This window comes from Oncorhynchus nerka, linkage group LG17, assembly GCF_034236695.1.
Source record: "Oncorhynchus nerka isolate Pitt River linkage group LG17, Oner_Uvic_2.0, whole genome shotgun sequence".
Taxonomy (NCBI): Eukaryota; Metazoa; Chordata; class Actinopteri; order Salmoniformes; family Salmonidae; genus Oncorhynchus; species Oncorhynchus nerka.
The window spans coordinates 33,140,973-33,163,759 of record NC_088412.1 but is presented as its reverse complement, the minus strand read 5'-3'; the positions used below and the strand labels follow the sequence as shown (position 1 = coordinate 33,163,759).

Genomic DNA, 22,787 nt, shown 5'->3' with positions numbered 1-22,787 from the left:
AGCACCACCAGAATCCTTTATAATTGACATTTTACTATGAGGGTAATGTGAAGAATGGTTTGTCAATCAAACGTTTCTTCTAAAGTTCTCTTTCATTGTGTTCCATGTTAAATCATTTACACCAGGAACCAGGCCAACTCAAAGTATTTTTCAAGACGAGAGAGAGAGAACATTTAACAGCCTGGCCTATTTGGACCTCTAAATGGAAGGAAAGAGAGAGGAGAAAGGAAGAGAGAGATTTAACGGTAATGTACTGTTACAGTCTGAAATGACAGGGCAGAGTTCTGCAGTTTTTTCACACTGGAACTGAGAGTTGTGTGGGCCAGTTGGCTCAACTCGGTAAAGCACAACACTGGGCCGTTGGCATGGAGATGGAGAGCAGGACGGCTCCCTCTCTCCCTCCCTGCAAGGCCCCACTGCACCGCAAGACAGATAGGAACAGACTCTCAGAGGAATGGAAGAAAAAAGGAATTAACTCCAGCCTTTTCAGCAGTTTCTGTCATTTCTTTAGCTGCTCACATGAGAGATAAAACGTTTTTATTTTGTTTTACCAAGCACCAACTCTGTTCACAAACCTTTTAGAAGTTCTAAATAATGTACGTTTTGTTTCTTGTCCCCAAGAGAGTCAGACTGGCATCTATAGAACAGGCTGTTCTGAACAGCTATAAGAAAATGCCCTTTTTCAGACTAAACAATGGGAGGATTTATGTGGAGATGTGAAAGTACTGTAAATTAAAAGGCTGTATGGCTATAAGTGAATGCTAAATGCTAGAATGAACCTCCACCTCTTTTAAATCTCTTTTTAAGAGTGGTTGATTGGGCGGAAGGCTCCTCTCTTTGTCCCCAGAGTTGGTGACTAAATCAAGTCAAGAGATACTTTATTATCCCAATGATTTGTCTGTTGGCTCATTCAAGCCTAATAGACAATCCCTGTTCTGAATCAGTAGAGAAAAAGCTTGATTGAGAGAGATGAAATAGTTTTCGGAAGTCATTTCGTAAGTGGATGTTGGCTGGGTAGAGCTGGCTGGAGGCTGGTCTGGTCAGGGCCATGGTGTCAGCCAAGGTGGCCCACTCCTTTTGTCAGACAGACCAGGCACAATAAAACCACTGATGCAGCTACAATATTACAGTCTGACCCTCTCACTGACAACCATAAAAAGATCTGAAGTTTATGGGCTGTTTTAGAGTTTCAGAATATTTAAGATGATACTATCTGACAAAATGGTAATTCAATTGAGTGGAAAAATTCAAATGAAATTGACATGTCAGATTTCATAACGTAGAATACAATCGGAAAGTTAGTCATTATGCGGAAAGAAGGACGAATGAATCTGAATCATGTGAGTGCCCTTTTGTAAAATAAGCACTGGGAATTAGACTGTACTAAATGTGGAATTGATTGACCATGCTGGGAGAGAGAGAGGGAGAGGGAGAGAGGGGTGCACATCAGTTGTTTTGGGGGAATAATGAGCTGCGATGTTTGTTTGGAAGTAGCTGTTCTATATAAAGAAGGAACACCTTTTAAGGCAAGAAGATGATGTCAGTCGGTCCCAGCTGGCCAACATCCACTCTGCCTCCCAAACATACTCAGAAAAATTCCAGAGGCAGGAGTAAAAACACCAGGACAACTTTTCAGATATATTTAGTATACTCAAACTGGGCTCCTAACAGCCTCTAAAATGTACCAGGCAGGCTAGAAACCATCAGGTGGGTTATTACAAAAATGCAGGCACGCGGGCAAACGATTTGTCATCGAAATCATTTCATGCGCAACTCACACACGAAGGCTGGCATTGAAGGAGAGAGAAAGACAAGGCGCTGAGGAAATAAAGCGCGTAGCGGGCGAGCGGGCGGGCGGGCGAGGCGAAGAGCTTCTGCCTTGCGCTGAGAGAACGCAGCCAAAAAAGGACAGAAAGCGCCACCGAGGAGTGGAGGCCAGGGCTGCCGCTCTCAGGAGCTGCCAAACAATTCCTGTGAAAGCGCTCTTTTGGTGGAGGCTTGGATGTCCGACATCGCTGGGATATTAAGAGAAACAAATAGGGAAAGTAGACACTGCGTTATTTCACGTGCTATTTGTTCATGTACAATAGTCTACACCATCACACAGGTTATGACAGGTTGGAGTGATTCGAATAATGAGTGTTTATTTGGGCCTGGAGTACTACTGTTGCTATGCTACTAATGAGGGGAGCATGTGACTGATCTCAAATCATGTGGGATATCTGTCTCATGGTATTTTCACCGTCAGTTCTGTCATTTTACTGTAAAATGTTCATTACCTTTGTTGTGCTCTTCATATTTTTTGAGAGAGAACAGAGGCTGGGGAATGGGGGCCTTATCCCCTGGAACCTCAGACAGAAATGAAAAATGTCCTGGTTATTCAGCATCTGAAACAGATTCTGAGAATGTTGTCCTAGTGAAGTCCTGATGACAAGGCATGTAGCTGTATCTAGACTCTTCTATCCAGGTTTTCTGATGGACCCACTACCAGTCACAGACTGGGCCATTAACATTAAGGTTTCTAACATAGGGGTTTTATAGATTTCCCCAAGACCCCTTCTGCTACCCTGAGAAGATAACTCAACCACGTCATATGTGTCCTGAAGTTCCCACTGTACATTCCCGTTACACGCCCCCAGACCCAAATCAAACATTTCCCCATTATAAATTAACACATTCAAAGCAAGCAGTGGACATAGAATGAGTCTAGTTTACTAGCCCCTCTTTCTTTATTCCAGTCCAGTCATGTCATCCACCCCCTCTAGGATCAGGAACCTCCTTGAGAGTCTTCATTTCCCCAGCCAACTGATCCCCGACCAGGCCAGTCGTGATTTGACAGTGTAGGAGGGCTCTGTGTGTGAAATCCTCATCCGGCCATACCTCTATGACAGAATACAATGCTGCATAATTAGGATCCACCCCTGAAAACAAGACATGACAGAGATGTGTGTTTGTGTTTATTTTGTTTCATCGCACTGCAGTTTAACCCTTTAACTGTCACACCAAGAAATAGATATCAGAAAAAACATTTTACAGTCTTGTAATTTTCAATTTTATACAGAATTAGTACTGAAAATGTGGCAATTTTTTGCTAATATTCACTTCCGGGTTTTGAACCATATTTGAAAAAATACAGGACTCCTATGCTAAAAGGCATTGGTTGAGATGTTAAAATATGCCAAACAAAATGAATATGTTTAATTTAATTTAAAATTGTACTTTTTGACGTGGCTGTCGACAGGCTGGCCTTTTAAGTCTTTATGTAATGACTGGTAGACTCACTATGCAGAGGATTCCTCCCCAGAACATCACTAATCAGCACTTTACACACACACACACACACACCGTGGCAAGGTTGGCTATCTGAAATAACCACACCTCATGGTACACTGAACCCTCTCAACTCAGGCCTGACAGGCTATCAATTCCAGGCTGGTGTAAAAAGCTCCAGTGTAATTCCTGAGTGAGGCCCTTGGATGGCCCAGTGCTGAAGTCATCCCGATAGTTCTGTTGTGTGGTTTTCAACCACTGACAGTAACATCCTCACAACGCATCCGTAACATTAGAGCAATGTCTCGGCACGACTGGGAGGCTCATTCTCTGTGATTGCTGTTTTTACAATCACAACCTCTTTAATTTGTCAACCGTGGTTGTGTAACTAGAGAGTGAGAGATGGGTAATAGGGTATTGTGTCAGTCAAGGTCAAAATGGATTACAGCCGCATGCTTTTCTAACATTTTTACAACGTGCCTGTAACCTTAGCAGCGTTATCTCATCCCCTCCAGCGTTCTAGTGGTGTTGAGAGGATGTTGAGTGTTACAGGGGTATGTGTGCTATGTTCTGATTGGTGACCTGGGGAAGGAAAACCACTACTGTTAGGCTCTCTGGGCGTTTATACTGACCCTGACACAAAATACATGGACACAGTATGGAGTCTAGGCCTTTACTGTAGGGATTCCATTGGTCCGGGGAAAAAAGAAGGCCTGTACGGAATGCTTCTGATCTACTGGTGTGTGTTCCTGCTTTCATTTAGCTCACAAACTTTTAAAAACTTTGTCTAGTTTTGTTCTGCAATCGTGTTTAATTAAAAAAAAAAAATTATTACTGTTTGGCATGATCATTCAAAGTGACCCCACTGTCCAGCAGTCATGTTACTGATGATGCCTATGTATCGACTTTCCTTTTAGGAACATAGAACAGTTGAAGCAGCTGCACGATCAGATTCTATTGGAACAGCAAGAAGCAGCCAATTGGATCCAGCAGCAGGAGCAAGAGCAGGAAGTCCCACTTCTGCTGCAGCAGCCCCAGGAAGTGTCCTCTCCGCCCTCTCCTCCTCTTCCCCCTCCTCCCTCCTTCCAGGAGCTGGAGAGCAGCGCCATGCAGACTAGCACATTCAACTACGCCCGGCCCAAGCAGTTCATTGCTGCCCAGAGCCCCGGGGGGACAGTCCCTGTGGGGGGCTACGTCACCCAGTCCTCTGGCTCCTCTGGATCCAGCCTGCCCTCACCCCTCTCCCCACCCACCTCACACAAACCCTTCACCAGGGTCACCCTGCCTCCCTTCACTAAGGGCAGCAGCATCGGGTCTCAGTCCCCATCCTCTCCCTCCTTCCCTCCTCCACCCCCTCCCTTCCTCAGCAGCAACATGTCTTCTCCATCAGGCCCCAGCCAAGACTTTCCCCCACCCCCTCCTCCACCCATCTCTTCGACTCCCCCTTCTCCCCGGCCACTCCAGCAGCTCTTCCCCCTTCACTTCCATGCCCCAATCACCTGCTGGCTTCCTGGCCTCCGTCCTGCCAGCCACGCCCACGAGCCCGTCCGTCAACGCCCTGGGCCTGCCTAGAGGGAATGGGACCATGTGAGTATTCTCAATGTTACTCAGCTACACTGGCTCTAGACACAGCTACACTGGCTATAGACTCAGCTACACTGGCTCTAGACACAGCTACACTGGCTCTAGACACAGCTACACTGGCTCTAGACACAGCTACACTGGCTCTAGACACAGCTACACTGGCTCTCCATGGGGCAGTACCCTATACTTTCAGGCCAGTTCATTCCCCAGTCAAATGGTTGTATAGCATATCAGTCAGTGAGTGACAGCCTGCGGCAGGTCTGTCTCTGTGGAGCCAGGCTGGCTCTCCCTCTCCCTCCATTCTCATCAGGCCAGTTCATTCCCCAGCCAGGCTGGCTTGTCTAGCCTCATTCTCAGTGGAGCCAGGACAGCCTGCGGCAGGTCTGTCTCTGTGGAGCCAGGCTGGCTCTCCCTCTCCCTCCATTCTCATCAGGACAGCCTGCGGCAGGTCTGTCTCTGTGGAGCCAGGCTGGCTCTCCCTCTCCCTCCATTCTCATCAGGACAGCCTGCGGCAGGTCTGTCTCTGTGGAGCCAGGCTGGCTCTCCCTCTCCTCCATTCCATTCTCAGCCAGGCTGGCTCTCCCTCTCCCTCCATTCTCATCAGGACAGCCTGCGGCAGGTCTGTCTCTGTGGAGCCAGGCTGGCTCTCCCTCTCCCTCCATTCTCATCAGGACAGCCTGCGGCAGGTCTGTCTCTGTGGAGCCAGGCTGGCTCTCCCTCTCCCTCCATTCTCATCAGGACAGCCTGCGGCAGGTCTGTCTCTGTGGAGCCAGGCTGGCTCTCCCTCTCCCTCCATTCTCATCAGGACAGCCTGCGGCAGGTCTGTCTCTGTGGAGCCAGGCTGGCTCTCCCTCTCCCTCCATTCTCATCAGGACCTCCTGCCACCTGGCAGCAGCTGGAGGCTGGAGTTCTGCTGCTAGATGGAAGATGGCCTGTTTAAATTCTTATTCAGCATATTTACAACCCAGAGACCAGCCAGTGGCTCGTACAGACACTCTGCTCAGAGAGCACCGTGTCTCTCAGTGTCCTGGGGTGTGTAAATGTGTGTGTGTGTGTGTGAGTTAAGAATATTTGCCCTGTCATCTGAAAAATATACACAATGACTTTAGAATAAAGGGTGTGTCAAAGTCAAATGAACATCTATTTGAAGGGTTTATGCAAAGCTGAGATTTCAACACACACTACTGGGCATTTTCCAAAACACAATAGTGTTTCTCAAGTCAAGAAACCCTACCTTCTCGGCTGAGTGAGTCGGCTGCACCCAGAGTGAGCTCGGTCATGTTTATGCTTATTTAATCGATAGAGATCTGGTGTTGTGCAGATAATCCCTGCTCTGGCTCTGCTTGATGATGCCTGTCCTTCTGGAGAAAACATCCACTGTCAAACACGCTCTCCCCCTTCCCCTTTAAGGCAATTCCACATCTCCTTTCTTCCCTCGCCCTCTTTTTCATCCAGCCCTCTCCTCTGTCTGTTTCCCCCCCTCACCGGGGCATTCCTGCAGCAGGGGAGAGAGATAAGAGGACTCTGTCTGGAAGGCTGCAGTTGGACATGTTCAGATAAGGGAATGAGAAACAGAAAGAAGTGGCTTATTCTGTCTCAATCAAGGGTTCAAATAACTCCCAGTCAGTCTGACACACACACACACACACACACACATCATATTGCATATCATGGCTATGTGATCTACTGTAGAAAGAAACAGGAGCCACTTTTGACTAACGGTCTGAGGTCCCATGTTCTAAACTCTACGTCTGTTGTTGCGTTCTGTCAGCAGTGCTTTCCCCCGGAAGCAGTCCAGAGGAACCCCACGCCTGGCCTCTGACTCTGACATCCAGGGAACCAAGGATGCTGTCATTCAGGACCTGGAGAGGAAGCTACGATTTAAGGAGGAGCGCATGAGCAATGGACAACAGGTGTGTGTTACAGAGTGCCTTCACAACACTGTAGATGACTGTGTGTTTGTAGGTAACTCGGGAATTAAGGTATTGCTGTAACATTATTTAATACATATTATTAACAAGCGGTCCATCATGTCAAATATCAATCAAGTTTCATTCCCAACCATTAATACATGCATAACTATGTCACAGATATGTTCACAGACCAGCGTTTCTGCTGATGTTAGAACAGGCCCGGTACTATAGTGAGTCCAAAAGAGCCTTTTGACTTGGAGAGGACAAAACATCCCCCCCCCATGTCATCCATTTCACAAGTGTATCTCAGGAAGACTGTATCTTATTAATATCTGTGACGAGTGTGTGTTGCTGTTGCGACTGACACACTAACCCCGGCTGACCCATTAATCGGTGCTTCCAGAGGTTAACCTACGAGGAGAAGATGGCTCGCAGGCTGCTGGGGGCAGACAACGCATCCACAGTACTAAACACACAGCAGCAGGACCAGGAGCCAGTTACACAGGTACTATACCAGGAACACACACACACACACCTGGACAGGTACACACACACACCTGGACAGGTACACACACACACACCTGGACAGGTACACACACACACACACCTGGACAGGTACACACACACACACACCTGGACAGGTACACACACACACACACCTGGACAGGAACACACACACACACACCTGGACAGGTACACACACACACCTGGACAGGTACACACACACACCTGGACAGGTACACACACACACCTGGACAGGTACACACACACACACCTGGACAGGTACACACACACACCTGGACAGGTACACACACACACCTGGACAGGTATACACACACACACACACCTGGACAGGTATACACACACACACCTGGACAGGTATACACACACACACACCTGGACAGGTATACACACACACACACCTGGACAGGTATACACACACACACACCTGGACAGGTATACACACACACACACCTGGACAGGTATACACACACACACACACCTGGACAGGTATACACACACCTGGACAGGTATACACACACACACCTGGACAGGTATACACACACACACACCTGGACAGGTATACACACACACACACACCTGGACAGGTATACACACACACACACATGGACAGGTATACACACACATGGACAGGTATACACACACCTGGACAGGTATACACACACACACACCTGGACAGGTATACACACACCTGGACAGGTATACACACACCTGGACAGGTACACACACACACACCTGGACAGGTACACACACACACACCTGGACAGGTATACACACACACACCTGGACAGGTATACACACACACACCTGGACAGGTATACACACACACACCTGGACAGGTACACACACACACACCTGGACAGGTATACACACACACACCTGGACAGGTATACACACACACACACCTGGACAGGTATACACACACACACACCTGGACAGGTATACACACACCTGGACAGGTATACACACACCTGGACAGGTATACACACACACACCTGGACAGGTATACACACACACACCTGGACAGGTATACACACACACACACCTGGACAGGTATACACACACTCACTTGGGCTGGACTGGACAGGTGCAGACTCACACACTACTCACAGAGTCACAAAATACTTGTCTAAGATCACCGCCTCTGTGCTATACTGTAGTATTGCGTGTGTGTGTGGCATACACACCTACATTAGTCATATTTGTCAGTCACACCGCGTCACTCAGAGTTGTGTCGGTGTGCAGGGTTACTGAATTTCTGAGTCTATTTTTCCATCTGAATGCTGGCCTGTGATGTTTATTATTGAAAAAGGCTATATTAAATTTCGGCTACACTGGAAACACTTTAATTTAAAGCATGCAATGAAGCTTTGACATGAACAGAGTACTATCCTACAGAACCCTCTTTAAAAACGCTCTGTTATTAAAACTGTCAGACTCCACAGTGTTGATACGGACTCAGTTGGAAATGAGTTGAATGTAGCCATTTGTTCCCCTCAGAAACATTAAAAAGCTGTATAAAACTGTGATAGTGTCAAATATAGACTACAGCTACACAGATTAATACAACACGTAGTCTTAAAGATGTCCAAAACACAAAACCTCATTGCAGAACACACGCCTAGTTGTTGCATTGACTAAAGTCAAGCCTCAGTGCCAAGTAAACAGAGTTTGTCCTCACACAGCTGCAGACAGTGGCAGCGGTGTTTTGTGGAGGTCAGGGCTGGTCTGTGCTGCTGTGCTGTGATGACGTTGGGCTCTGGCTGCCTGGAGGCCCATGGGACTGAGCCTGGTTCCCTGTCTGATAGAGATCGGCTCTGCATGGCTCTGGGCATTACTCTGCCTGAGGCTGTGAGTTTGCCTGTTCCAAATCAGAGGATATGTGATGAAAATATGTGTGTTTTGTGTGAAATGTGAAATGGTATAAGACTTGACAATGTTACACACTCTTTCATGAATTGTGGTAAGTGCATGCATGCCCACGCCCTCCTGGTGTGTGGTTGGACCTCAGGTCGTGACGTCATACAGTAACACAGAGGCAACACCTCATTATTATTTTATGTCTTCGCAGGACTCCAGTTCATCTGATATAGAATCGGTCCCTCAAAAGGTTATTCAAGCCCCTTTCTCTCTCTCTCTCTCTCTCTCTCTCTCTCTCTCTCTCTCTCTCTCTCCTTCTCTCCCTCTCTCTCTCTCTCTCTCTCTCTCTCTCTCTCTCTCCTTCTCTCCCTCTCTCTCTCTGTCTCTCCCTCTCTCTCTTTCTCACTCACTGTGTGTGGTCACTGCCCGTGCTTAAGCCATTCAACAAAGCCACACTGATAATAATTATATCACACACACTTTGACCGTAACAGGATCAGGCCTGGGAACCTGCAAATGAACTGATAAGGATAAAGACAAACATACATTTGACAAAAAAGCAGATGGGAAAAAGTTAATTCATGGTTCTGTTAAGGTCATTGTGGTGGTTCCATATCTTTTGACCGCCTGTGGTCTTCAGTCAGAGCTGACCCAATTACTGACCAATACTGTTTATGAGAAACCCAGTAAGTATGGCCAAGGCTTTGTCCCTGTGCATGGCTCTTACTTTTAATGTATATGTTGATTCATTGACTCTCGGTGTGTTGATTGGTCACTTTTGATGTGGCAATCAGATATTGGCGCCTGCATGAGCTTGTTTCCAACACGAGGCAAGAGATGCTAAAATGAACATGGTCCACTGTCATCAGAACTATGGGTTACACCCATAGCTGTGCGTGTGTGTGTGTGTGTTACGTGTCACATGACCTATATACTTGTCTCTTGTTTGTGTACGTGCGTGAGTGAGTGAATGAGAAACAGAGAGAAACTGAGAGAACAAGAATTCAAGGGAGGGGGGGGGGGGAACGTTTGCGAGAAGGAGGGGAGACAGGGATTGAGGGAGAGAAATAGATTTACACTTTGGTGAGCGTTGGCAACATACTCCAGTCCTCCCATTACCAAAGCTTTGCCTCCCCTTGAGATGTCATAACCCTTCAGCTGTGTCTTAGGCCTGTAATTATCAGTCAGTCAGTCAGTCAGTACACTCTACTCTCCAGATGTTGCCTCTGTCGCAACAGACTGGGCCAGGATGGTGAGAGATTGAGATTGAAAGAGAGAGGAGGAGGTATTGAGAGAGAGAAGAGGAATAGACAGAAAAGGAGGGAGGAATAGAGAGTTGACAGGAATGGCTGACGGGAAAAGGAGAATCTTGGTTTTCCGTAACTCACTGTTCTTGAATGAATGAAAGGATAAATCAAAGCATGCATGAGAGACAGAATGTTCTTGGTGGAGTGTGCTTCTTGTTCATCTGATTTTTCTGTGACCCCGTTCCTCTGTGATTTCAGGCTCTTCCTGTAATAGTGATGCTCCTTGAACTCCGTCTCCCGGGGTTAACCCTGCTCCCTCTCTGTGTGCACTGCAGGAGTACAAGGTGTCCAGCTTCGAGCAGCGCCTGATCAGTGAGATCGAGTTCCGTCTGGAGCGCTCTCCAGTGGAGGAGTCTGACGACGATGTGCAGCATGGCGAAGACTCTACAGGCCAGGGGGTGGTGCCATTCTTCGACAGCAAGCTCAAACACTACAAGGTGTTTGAGGGCATGCCCGTCACCTTCTCCTGCAAGGTCGTCGGAGACCCCAAGCCAAAGGTCAGAGATCACACAGATCACAGAGTGATGATGTGGATGTATAGTGGACTGATTCATCGTTGGTCTCGTATACCAGGACGCCGAATTCTAGTATTTTTTTATTGTATTTAATGTCAATATTATCACTGCTACACTATTTAGTTATAGTGTATTGTTGTATGCTGAACCTATTTAATGTACTGCCATATTGTTCTGATAATGTGGAGTTGATGATGTTGTTAGTAGGAGGAACATGTATAGCTATAGGGGCGTGGCCTGCCGTACTAACATCTCTGAGTCCTCCACTGCGGGCAGCATCAGAGGGCCTCTGTAATGACTGGGTGATGACAGGCATCAGATGAATGGAAGAGATAGAAAAAGAGAGGATAGATAGAGGATGGAGGGAGTATAATATGATGTAATATAATAATATACCTCCCTTCCCTCCCTACTCTACTCCCGGCAGCGTAGCCTAGTGGTTAGAGCGTTGGACTAGTAACCGGAAGGTTGCAAGTTCAAACCCCCGAGCTGACAAGGTACAAATCTGTCGTTCTGCCCCTGAACAGGCAGTTAACCCACTGTTCTTAGGCCGTCATTGAAAATAAGAATTTGTTCTTAACTGACTTGCCTAGTTAAATAAAGGTAAAAACAAAATAAAAACTCCTATCCACTTCTATAGGTCATTATGTCCCCTAAAGATCTACTGGTTTAAGGATGGGAAGCAGGTCATTGTGTAACTCTGTGTTGTGTCTATCCTGTCCCCTATAGATCTACTGGTTTAAGGATGGGAAGCAGGTCATTGTGTAACTCTGTGTTGTGTCTATCCTGTCCCCTATAGATCTACTGATTTAAGGATGGGAAGCAGGTCATTGTGTAACTCTGTGTTGTGTCTATCCTGTCCCCTATAGATCTACTGGTTTAAGGATGGGAAGCAGGTCATTGTGTAACTCTGTGTTGTGTCTATCCTGTCCCCTATAGATCTACTGGTTTAAGGATGGGAAGCAGGTCATTGTGTAACTCTGTGTTGTGTCTATCCTGTCCCCTATAGATCTACTGGTTTAAGGATGGGAAGCAGGTCATTGTGTAACTCTGTGTTGTGTCTATCCTGTCCCCTATAGATCTACTGGTTTAAGGATGGGAAGCAGATCTCTAAGAGGAGTGAACACTACAGGATCAGCCGCGACGCTGACGGAACCTGCAACCTCCACACCGCCGCCGCCTCATTGGACGATGACGGCAACTACACCATCATGGCTGGTAACCCCGAGGTGAGAACACCTGACCCACCCACCCAACACACACACACACACACACAGGACCTGACTGATTCACACCCCATGTAGAAAACTCTGCACAGACTTTCACACCAAGTTGTTTCACACTAATCTACTGTACACAAGGGACACACTGTATCTATGGACACGCACATTATCAGGACCAAACCGTTTGGCAGCCAGTGGTGCCGTTTGGCAGCCAGTGGTGCTGATGCTGTTAGCAGTCATTAGTTCTGGAGAATAATAGCCATGGAGAAGATAAGGGTCTCCAGCCAGCAAGAGGAAGCAGGCGTTGAGTGAGACAGGAAATCACTAAAGCCTTCATGAGGGTCGAGAGTTCATGTACTGTTGGCTGTCTGAGAGCCTGGCCAACTTCAACACATTGTACTTCCTCCCTGAAGTGTTGGGTTTTAGTTGAGTTTGAGTATGAACAGTCATAAATGTCGAACAAACGTCTCTCTCTCTCTCTCTCTCCCTCTCTCTCGCTCTGTCTCTCTCTCTCTCTCCCTCTCTCTCTCTCTGTCTCTCTCTCTCTCCCTCTCTCTCTCTCTCTCTGTCTCTCTCTCTCTCTCTCTCTCTCTGTCTCTCTCTCTCTCCCTCTGTCTCTCTCTCTCTCCCTCTCTCTCTCTCTCTGTCTCTCTCTCTCCCTCTGTCTCTCTCTCTCTCCCTCTCTCTCTCTCTCTCTCTCTCTCTCTCTCTCTCTCTCTCTCTCTGTCTCTCTCTCTCTCTCTCTCTCTGTCTCTCTCTCTCTCTCTGTCTCTCTCTCTCTCTCTCTCTCTCTCTCTCTCCCTCAGGGGAGGGTGAGCTGTACTGGCAGGATGATGGTCCAGGCAGTGAACCAGAGAGGGAGGAGCCAGCGCTCTGCACCTGGACATGTTCGCAGGTACAGGAAGACTACAATACCTGACACAGAAGGAGACTACAATACCTGCATCGCAGGGAATGCAGATGAGCTTTATGATTGACATAAATTCACTGATAACCTACACTGACACACGGTTATATGACCAGTATTGAACTTTTCATGGAGCCTACTTTTGGCCAGCCTAACCACCGGTCAAGCTATTGCCTAAATGTTCATATTCACAATGATACCAGGTGTATGAACATCAATTCCAAACTACCATTACTATGACATTTTAAAAGAGTTATGTACAGTATTGTTGATACTAGTGTGTGTTAAATCATTGTGCTGACATTTTTATGTGAGGTGAATAGTGTAGCGTGAGAGGGCGGAAACACCTGTTGGTTCTGCCCTGTTAGATTGATAGGTGTAATATTTGTTCTGCATAATACCTGTCCCACGTATAATAACACGCCCACACCCAACCGCACACACACACACACACACACACACACACACACACACACACACACACATGCATTACGGAAAGCTGATCTGTACACAGACACTCCCAGATAAGTCCTTCATTTGTCTGAGGGAAGCTTTTGAAGATATCCATCAGTACCTCCCTCTCCCTTTATCTCTCTCCTTCTTACCCTCTCTCTTCCCCTCGCTCCGCTCTGCACAGCTCGGGTGTATTTACATTGTGTGGAGGGATGGTGATGTCATTGTTGTGATAGTGCAGGAGGACAGGGAACGCCTGGGGTCATGACCCACCATAGAGTTCCAAAACGGAGAGACAGGGTGCTGGTAGTGGGAAGACTGGGTTCTGTTAGGTGTCAAATTATTGCTCTGCCTCCCTCTCTTAGACCTAGGTCTCGGTCCAGAGACAGTGGTGATGAGAACGAGAATATCCAGGAGCGTCACTTCCGCCCCCACTTCCTGCAGGCGCCCGGTGACCTCATCGTCCAGGAGAGCAGGCTCTGCCGGATGGACTGCAAGGTGAGACCACACCCCCTTAACACTGAACCCACCTCTCCTTGACCTCTTCAACTACAGCCACACCTTTAGGATTCTACCATTATAGGCCTGGTGTTTATGGAGGACTGGAAACTTTTTCATTACTGGAAGCAGTGCAGGTTCTAAGAATTCCTAAAAGGAACATTCCAACTTTCCAAAATGAACCCTGGTGTTCAAACAAATAGTAAATCATAGAAAATGGAGGAAAGCAGTGCAGATCCACCCTCTAATTGTATGTATGTGTCAGTGATGAGGAGTGTCTGGGGGCCTGAGGAAGGTGTCCTCCCCATTAATTCCATATACTGGGGAAGAAGAAACTGCGGGCTATATATTTAATTTCTTCTTTCATGATGAATGGCTCAGACAGAGCGCAAGAGGAGGGGAAATCCTGGGGTCATTTTGCTAGGATTACGGGGATCCCTCTCTCACTCTTTCTGCAATTCTGTCTCTCTCCACACTCTCCTTCCCATTGTTTTCTCTTTCTCTGTCCGTCCCCTTTTCTCTCTTTCTCCCTCGGTCACTAATCCTCCCTGTGCGGTCAGACCGTTAGAAAACTATGTTACAAAACTGTAATACAACCAAACAGCACCATACACGGATTTCACACGCTATAAAAAGACTCTCTTTTTATACTCGTCCAAAAAATAAACACAGTGAGTCTCCAATGTCTTGGGGCTCTGAATGTCAATTATATTTATAGACTATATTTATTTCCAAATCGTTTGTGGGTTTCCAAACTTTCCATGCCAATAGTGTCTCAACTACAGGAATTGTTCTGCAGTCAGGCTGAACCATGTTGTTCAACCAAAAATGTATAAATTCTTCTTCCAGCACTCAATACAGTCAAGGCCGGACACACGGACACACACACACACACACACACACACACACACACACACACACACACACACACACAGACACACACACACACACACACACACACACACACACACACACAGACACACACACACACACACACACACACACACACACACACACACACACACACACACACACACACACACACACACACACACACACACACACACACACAGGCTCTACTGGTCAGACCTGAGGGAGGGGAAGGTGTGGGGTATGCAGCGGGTGCTGAAAAGAGAGACGGGTCCTTTTAAAGGCCAGGCAGTTCTCATGAGAAAACATGCAGGCGACCGGGAGACTCCAGACAAGCAACAATAAAACACGGCTGCTCTCACTGCAGACAGAGACACACCATATTACTGTACTCACAATGCAAATATATACCAGCACATATACACTGCAGATAGAGACACACCATATTACTGTACTCACAATGCAAATATATACCAGCACATATACACTGCAGATAGAGTCACACCATATTACTGTACTCACAATGCAAATATATACCAGCACATATACACTGCAGATAGAGTCACACCATATTACTGTACTCACAATGCAAATATATACCAGCACATATACACTGCAGATAGAGACACACCATATTACTGTACTCACAATGCAAATATATACCAGCACATATACACTGCAGATAGAGTCACACCATATTACTGTACTCACAATGCAAATATATACCAGCACATATACACTGCAGATAGAGACACACCATATTACTGTACTCACAATGCAAATATATACCAGCACATATACACTGCAGATAGAGTCACACCATATTACTGTACTCACAATGCAAATATATACCAGCACATATACACTGCAGATAGAGACACACCATATTACTGTACTCACAATGCAAATATATACCAGCACATATACACTGCAGATAGAGTCACACCATATTACTGTACTCACAATGCAAATATATACCAGCACATATACACTGCAGATAGAGTCACACCATATTACTGTACTCACAATGCAAATATATACCAGCACATATACACTGCAGATAGAGTCACACCATATTACTGTACTCACAATGCAAATATATACCAGCACATATACACTGCAGATAGAGACACACCATATTACTGTACTCACAATGCAAATATATACCAGCACATATACACTGCAGATAGAGTCACACCATATTACTGTACTCACAATGCAAATATATACCAGCACATATACACTGCAGATAGAGACACACCATATTACTGTACTCACAATGCAAATATATACCAGCACATATACACTGCAGATAGAGTCACACCATATTACTGTACTCACAATGCAAATATATACCAGCACATATACACTGCAGATAGAGACACACCATATTACTGTACTCACAATGCAAATATATACCAGCACATATACACTGCAGATAGAGTCACACCATATTACTGTACTCACAATGCAAATATATACCAGCACATATACACTGCAGATAGAGACACACCATATTACTGTACTCACAATGCAAATATATACCAGCACATATACACTGCAGATAGAGACACACCATATTACTGTACTCACAATGCAAATATATACCAGCACATATACACTGCAGATAGAGTCACACCATATTACTGTACTCACAATGCAAATATATACCAGCACATATACACTGCAGATAGAGTCACACCATATTACTGTACTCACAATGCAAATATATACCAGCACATATACACTGCAGATAGAGACACACCATATTACTGTACTCACAATGCAAATATATACCAGCACATATACACTGCAGATAGAGTCACACCATATTACTGTACTCACAATGCAAATATATACCAGCACATATACACTGCAGATAGAGACACACCATATTACTGTACTCACAATGCAAATATATACCAGCACATATACACTGCAGATAGAGTCACACCATATTACTGTACTCACAATGCAAATATATACCAGCACATATACACTGCAGATAGAGACACACCATATTACTGTACTCACAATGCAAATATATACCAGCACATATACACTGCAGATAGAGTCACACCATATTACTGTACTCACAATGCAAATATATACCAGCACATATACACTGCAGATAGAGACACACCATATTACTGTACTCACAATGCAAATATATACCAGCACATATACACTGCAGATAGAGTCACACCATATTACTGTACTCACAATGCAAATATATACCAGCACATATACACTGCAGATAGAGTCACACCATATTACTGATACTCACAATGCAAATATATACCAGCACATATACACTGCAGATAGAGACACACCATATTACTGTACTCACAATGCAAATATATACCAGCACATATACACTGCAGATAGAGTCACACCATATTACTGTACTCACAATGCAAATATATACCAGCACATATACACTGCAGATAGAGACACACCATATTACTGTACTCACAATGCAAATATATACCAGCACATATACACTGCAGATAGAGTCACACCATATTACTGTACTCACAATGCAAATATATACCAGCACATATACACTGCAGATAGAGTCACACCATATTACTGTACTCACAATGCAAATATATACCAGCACATATACACTGCAGATAGAGACACACCATATTACTGTACTCACAATGCAAATATATACCAGCACATATACATAGTCACACCATATTACTGTACTCACAATGCAAATATATACCAGCACATATACATAGAGTCACACCATATTACTGTACTCACAATGCAAATATATACCAGCACATATACACTGCAGATAGAGTCACACCATATTACTGTACTCACAATGCAAATATATACCAGCACATATACACTGCAGATAGAGTCACACCATATTACTGTACTCACAATGCAAATATATACCAGCACATATACACTGCAGATAGAGTCACACCATATTACTGTACTCACAATGCAAATATATACCAGCACATATACACTGCAGATAGAGTCACACCATATTACTGTACTCACAATGCAAATATATACCAGCACATATACACTGCAGATAGAGACACACCATATTACTGTACTCACAATGCAAATATATACCAGCACATATACACTGCAGATAGAGTCACACCATATTACTGTACTCACAATGCAAATATATACCAGCACATATACACTGCAGATAGAGTCACACCATATTACTGTACTCACAATGCAAATATATACCAGCACATATACACTGCAGATAGAGACACACCATATTACTGTACTCACAATGCAAATATATACCAGCACATATACACTGCAGATAGAGACACACCATATTACTGTACTCACAATGCAAATATATACCAGCACATATACACTGCAGATAGAGTCACACCATATTACTGTACTCACAATGCAAATATATACCAGCACATATACACTGCAGATAGAGTCACACCATATTACTGTACTCACAATGCAAATATATACCAGCACATATACACTGCAGATAGAGTCACACCATATTACTGTACTCACAATGCAAATATATACCAGCACATATACACTGCAGATAGAGTACTCACAATGCACACCATATTACTGTACTCACAATGCAAATATATACCAGCACATATACACTGCAGATAGAGTCACACCATATTACTGTACTCACAATGCAAATATATACCAGCACATATACACTGCAGATAGAGTCACACCATATTACTGTACTCACAATGCAAATATATACCAGCACATATACACTGCAGATAGAGTCACACCATATTACTGTACTCACAATGCAAATATATACCAGCACATATACACTGCAGATAGAGTCACACCATATTACTGTACTCACAATGCAAATATATACCAGCACATATACACTGCAGATAGAGACACACCATATTACTGTACTCACAATGCAAATATATACCAGCACATATACACTGCAGATAGAGACACACCATATTACTGTACTCACAATGCAAATATATACCAGCACATATACACTGCAGATAGAGACACACATATTACTGTACAATGCAAATATATTACTGCAGATAGAGACACACCATATTACTGTACTCACAATGCAAATATATACCAGCACATATACACTGCAGATAGAGTCATGCTCCATCTAGATTCAAATCATCACATCACTGTATAAATAACACAGTGTGATGAATGAGTCATTGAGTATGTGTTGTGTTCCCCCCTCTAGGTGAGTGGCTTGCCTACACCAGATCTGATCTGGCAGTTGAATGGTCAGGCCATCCGTCCTGACTCCGCCCACAAGATGCTAGTGAGGGAGAATGGCGTACACTCATTGGTCATCGAGCCCGTGTCCAGCCGCGACGCGGGCATCTACACCTGCATCGCTAGCAACCGCGCGGGACAGAACTCCTTCGACCTGGAACTCATTGTCGCAGGTAGACACCCATACAGTACATAGATGTATAAGTATAGACAGATGAACAACATTAAAACATTGTCATAGGAAAGGACCCATAATCTGTGCTTGACTTGAACTGAAATAGGTTCCTGTACTTATTTTGGATACCGGTACTGTTTATATTTAGGTGCAGGAGCTCCACAATACATTTGAGCTACTATTCTATAAGAGGAACAGGAGCTCCACAATACATTTGAGCTACTATTCTATAAGAGGAACAGGAGCTCAAGCAGTAGAACATTTGAGGTGTTGGTACTCAGCTCCGGTGAGCTCCTCCTGCCCAAGTCAAGCACGGGCCATAATATTTTTGAAGTCTTTTCAGATATAAGGGCACTTTGTCTCTTTTTATTTGTTGATGCAAATACCGTAGTACTTATCATTGTATCATTGTATCACAATACGTCATAGTTTGATATACTATTGACTGACCGTGGTCTCTCTCTCTTGTCTCCAGCCAAAGAGATTCACAAGGCTCCTTCGTTCATCGAGAAGCTGCAGAACACTGCTGTTGCCGAGGGTAACCCTGTACGTCTGGAGTGCCGTGTGTCGGCTGTCCCCAACCCAAAGATCTTCTGGAAGAAAGAGAACGAGTCTTTCACTCACAATACAGACAGGATCAGGTAAGTCAGCTCTACCATTCACCGTCTATGGCTTGTCTTATATAAGTCCAATAACAGTCAAAGGAAGTAGTGTAGCAATATTATTGGTAAGCAGTCTCTTAAACTGGACCTGCAAATTATAAAGATATTGATGATATGACAACAGTTGGTGAAACTCGGTCCTGAGGGAGTGTGTTGAACTCTGTTTCCCAGCATGCACCAGGACAACTGTGGCTACCTGTGTATGATCATCCAGCCAGCCATGAAGGAGGATGCTGGTTGGTACACCGTGTCAGCCAAAAATGACGCTGGCATCGTGTCCAGCACCGCACGACTCGACGTCCACAGTAAGTCCCCCAGACACCAATGTCTTTCTCTGTGTCCACACAAACCAACCGAATATTATATACCCTCCAAACACACAGGACCAAATGTAAAAGGCTAAATCACTGTTATTGTCTCTGTTCTCATCTCTTCCACCTATGTTCCGTCCTCAGCTCAGTGGCAGCAGCCCAACACTCCCAAGCCTAAGAAGGTGCGTCCGTCTACGAGTCGCTACGCGGCGCTGACAGAGAGAGGACTGGACGTGAAGGCAGCCTTCTTCCCTGACTCCAGCCCCCTGCAGCCTGGAGGCCTGGTGGAGAGTGATGACCTGTAGAGACCAGCGGGGTTCACACACCCCACTCAACCCCCTAATGCCTTAAAACTGACCCCCAGTGCTACAAGCACCAACCCCCGTTCTCCCCAGACATATAGGGGTAAATGTAACACCCTCCATCTGAGGCGTATTACGACAATCCCACAGATACTATTTTGGAAGATGGATGACGGGCAATGTGACACCCCATAATATCTCAGTGTCAATGAAACATGGATCCCAACTTAGGATCAGATGGGGTAGCAGGTAGCCTAGTGATTAGAGCGTTGGGCTAGTAACCCAACTAGGAAGGTTGCTAGATCGAATCCCGAGCTGACAAGGTAAAAATCTGTCGTTCTACCCCTGAACAAGGCAGTTAACCCAAGAATTTGTTCTTAACTGACTTGCCTAGTCAAATAAAGATTTCATAAAGATATGGTTCCATTTGATCAACCATAGGAATAGGAACTACCATAGGAGCCAGAGGAATCTACCCTTGGTGGCCATTGAAGTTTGTTTGCAATTCTGTGGTCCATTAAAACAATATAGTTTCTGATAATGGGTGGTGGGAGTGAAGAAGACTTGAATGTTGGTAAATTAGTTCTCAAAGTAACACTACCATAACCACACAAGGGGGTCACCTCTTAAGTGCCTAAGATATCTCTCACATGAACTCTTTGTAAAAAAAAAATATATATATATATATATATATTTTAAAGTCTAAAGTAGTGTTATTATGCATGTGACAATGGTGCCATTTGTAATGCTCTATCTAAATTGATGCCTTACTTATGAAATACTCCCCCAACAAAGCCACCAAATTATAGGGGTAGAGATATATAGAAACGGGACAGACTTTGGACTCAATGTAAAGGTATGGAAAGTCCAAAGCATGGGAGCCACACGTCATGTTTCCCTGGACTGTTGAGAGACGAAAGAGAGACCGCAAAACACAAGTTGTTCTTTTATATGGTTATCACAGCATAGTCTTGGTAATATAGCACAACATGGATATAAATAGTGTCTGGTTTTAGTTATTAATAGCACAATACCATAGATATCAGCATTGTCAGGTTCAACATTTAGCACAAATACCATCGATATTGCACAAGGACTTACATACTTTTTTTCTTGTTTTTTTTTGTCAGGTCAAATGACCTTGAAAGTTCAAACTATTTAGAGATGAGTTGTGAAAGAGAATGTTGGCTGAATGACTCGACACCGTTGAGAGCTCTCACCGTTACCATGGTAACTTCAGTGATTGATTGATGGATAGAGGGAATGACTGGCTAGGAGGTACTGGTGTGTGAAGGTTGACTGTAGCAGGGACAGGAAGTGGGGTTATCCTGGGCCAGGATGCCCAGGTGATCAGTCTCAGCCCAGTGACAACAGTCACTTCAACGCTTGTGAACTGTGTGATCCGTGAGTGGAAGTCAAGGACAGAGGAAAGCAAGTTTTTTGGAATAGAATTCACTGTAGATGACAAAGATGATAAAGAAGAAATTGACTATGTTGATGATGAAATGATGGTTATGACTGATTTTGGAGATCAGTTATTTTCTTTGGTTTATTTTTGAAGTTTAAAATCTTCACAGACGTGAGACAGTCCTAATAATGGCTTCAGTTGATTGGTCACACACCACAGATTGTCTGCTTGATTTTTGTATGAGAAATCTTTCCCAAAAAACTTGACGTAAATTATATTAGTGATTTTTTTCTCTCTCAAATGTTCAATGACAAAACATAATCCTGTCTGTATTAAAATATCACACTTTTTGAAACAATATATATTTCCTTAAAAGATCACTTGGGCCTATTTCAGTCACAATGTCTGTCCATGTCTTTATGAGGCTCTTATAACAAATGACTATTATTATTAACTATAGCAAAGCTGTCAAGGGAAAAGATATACACAGAATTGTATTGAAATAAGTAATGATATATTTCTCACTACTGCATTATTAAATAGGCTTCTTTTGCTGTATCTGTTCACAGCATGTTTCATCCTGCCATTACTGTGATCAGTCACAAACATATAGGACACCTTTTTGATTTCTATGCCTGTATATGGAATGTTCTCATGATATTACATTAGTTTATGAAAGATAATAAAACAACCTAAGTGTCTAGAGGTACTGTGTTTATGTTGAGTGAGGAGACAGTAGGAGACTGC

The 22,787-nt window shown here is 44.6% G+C and overlaps 1 protein-coding gene across 1 annotated transcript in view; it reads left to right on the top strand.

The window, feature by feature from the left end:
- The window catches only part of LOC115145167 (palladin-like), a 151,299-nt gene extending 128,558 nt beyond the window's left edge, over positions 1-22,741 (top strand). Inside the window, 13 exon segments of the mRNA XM_065003127.1 lie at positions 4,188-4,719; positions 4,721-4,857; positions 6,626-6,767; positions 7,171-7,272; positions 9,361-9,399; positions 10,732-10,953; positions 12,051-12,200; positions 13,001-13,089; positions 13,920-14,052; positions 19,148-19,355; positions 19,833-19,998; positions 20,191-20,324; positions 20,475-22,741. Of these exon segments, the coding sequence (XP_064859199.1) occupies positions 4,188-4,719; positions 4,721-4,857; positions 6,626-6,767; positions 7,171-7,272; positions 9,361-9,399; positions 10,732-10,953; positions 12,051-12,200; positions 13,001-13,089; positions 13,920-14,052; positions 19,148-19,355; positions 19,833-19,998; positions 20,191-20,324; positions 20,475-20,635 (2,215 nt within the window). The 3' untranslated portion in view covers positions 20,636-22,741.
- The last annotated feature ends 46 nt before the right edge of the window (positions 22,742-22,787 follow it).